This window comes from Primulina huaijiensis, chromosome 18, assembly GCF_012295235.1.
Source record: "Primulina huaijiensis isolate GDHJ02 chromosome 18, ASM1229523v2, whole genome shotgun sequence".
Taxonomy (NCBI): domain Eukaryota; kingdom Viridiplantae; phylum Streptophyta; class Magnoliopsida; order Lamiales; family Gesneriaceae; genus Primulina; species Primulina huaijiensis.
This window is the reverse complement of record NC_133323.1, coordinates 8,494,802-8,496,597: the sequence shown is the minus strand read 5'-3', so window position 1 is coordinate 8,496,597 and position 1,796 is coordinate 8,494,802. Positions and strand designations below refer to the sequence as shown.

Below are 1,796 nucleotides of genomic sequence, written 5' to 3'. Positions count from 1 at the left end.
AAACTGTGAGTAGTAGTACAGAGAGAATGGTTGGACAATTCAAAGGAATGTCCATAGACTTGGTGATGGCTCAATTCCAGAATTTGAAACCACCGAGGTTCTTTAGCACTGAGAGTGCAGAAAGAGCTAAATCCTGGTTAAAGGATATCGAGCACTTGTTTAATATTGTTGAGTATTCTAAGGTTCGGCGAATGAAACATGCTCTTTATCAATTGAATGACCGAGCAAAATCTTGGTGGGAAGCCGGGTTTTTTTAAAAATAATTTAATTTTTAAAATTCGTTTCAAAAATAATTGAATTTTTTTTTTTGCAATTTTACGGCAATCCGTGCTTACGAAGCACGGACCATGCTCCACGTTGGAGCGTCCGCGCTCTATAAGCGCGGACGCTCCAACGTGGAGCCGTCCGCGCTTACGAAGCACGGACGCTGCTTCGTAGGAGGGACGCTCCATGTGTCCGTTCCCCCAGACCTTATCCCTCCTCCATTATCTCCTCCTTCTTAACCCATCCATTTTTCCCTTCTCTGGTCTTCATAATTTTTCCTTCCGTCTCAAAAATTTTTCGACATCGGTGCTTACGATATATTGAATTTTAGAAGATCGACAACATATTTCAGAATGGCAGAGAATCGAGGTCCCGAAGATCCCAGTGTCCTCTATTTACAAAAGGCACATATGTCATCAACAATTTCTTCCTTAACCGTTGATGATATTATCAAAGTGAAGAGGTCAGACAATTTGATTTGGAAGTTATAAACTGATGATTATATGGATTTCTATGGAACGTTTCATTTTCCATGTGGTGAAGCAACCGTCACGTTGCAAGATATTTCAATAATTTGGGGTCTAACAATTGATGGTGAAGCAGTAACTAGAATAGATGTGTCACATAAAGTTGAGGAATGGCAACACATCTGTTTAGATTTGTTTGGATTTTTGCCATCATCAAAACATTTGAAAGGTGGTCATCTGTCTATGATTGCACTATACGATCATTGTATGTATAACCTTGTTACAGATGATACTTCAGAAGTAGATGTTGTTAAATTTGCACGTTGTGTAGCGTTAATGATTATTGGAAGAATAATGCTCCCTGACTATCAAGAAGGGTCTGCTAGACTAATATTTTTGCAACTGCTACGGGATATTGATAACGTGAAGTCTTATAGTTGGGGTAGTGCAGTTTTAGCATTTCTATACCGTGAGTTGTGTAACGTTTCACGAATAGAGAAGACAACAATGGCTGGACCTTTATATATCCTGCAGGTATCGTTAACGTAATATGATTATTTAACACAAGTTTTTTGTAATTTTGTTGAACTATTTTTATTATTGTAAGTAGATATGGGCATGGAGCAGGATTAAATGTGTTAGCCCCGACCGAGGGTGAGTTAACATTAGGTGTACCTCCCGTTGATCCAGATGCAATTATTCCAGTTTCTCCGTATGGTGCACAGTAATATTTAAAAATTATTGTTGTAATATCATATCTATCTTGTATAAATTTTTGATATGTAATTTCGTTTTTTAAATTGTAGGTAGAAAATTGAATTTAGTTACACACATTCGCCAACACAATCTGTAAGAATTATAAGGGATTCTATAGATCGTATGAATAATAACAAGGTATTATTTAATTTTAATATTTAATAGTGATTAAATGAAGATTATTTTGTTTTGAGTAGATGAATTTCTAATTTGGACATTTTAATTTTTTACAGTTTAATTGGGTCGTTTATCAGAAGAATGACATAGATGTGAAGACGATTATTGATTAATACGACAGTAAAATTTGGC

General features: G+C 36.0%; 1 protein-coding gene across 1 annotated transcript; it reads left to right on the top strand.

The window, feature by feature from the left end:
- Positions 1-767: 767 nt before the first annotated feature.
- Positions 768-1,541, top strand: LOC140963900 (serine/threonine-protein phosphatase 7 long form homolog). Its single transcript, XM_073423385.1, has 3 exons — positions 768-1,276; positions 1,342-1,455; positions 1,538-1,541. Exons 1-3 carry the CDS (start codon positions 768-770, stop codon positions 1,539-1,541), a joined length of 627 nt encoding a protein of 208 aa, XP_073279486.1.
- Positions 1,542-1,796: the final 255 nt, after the last annotated feature.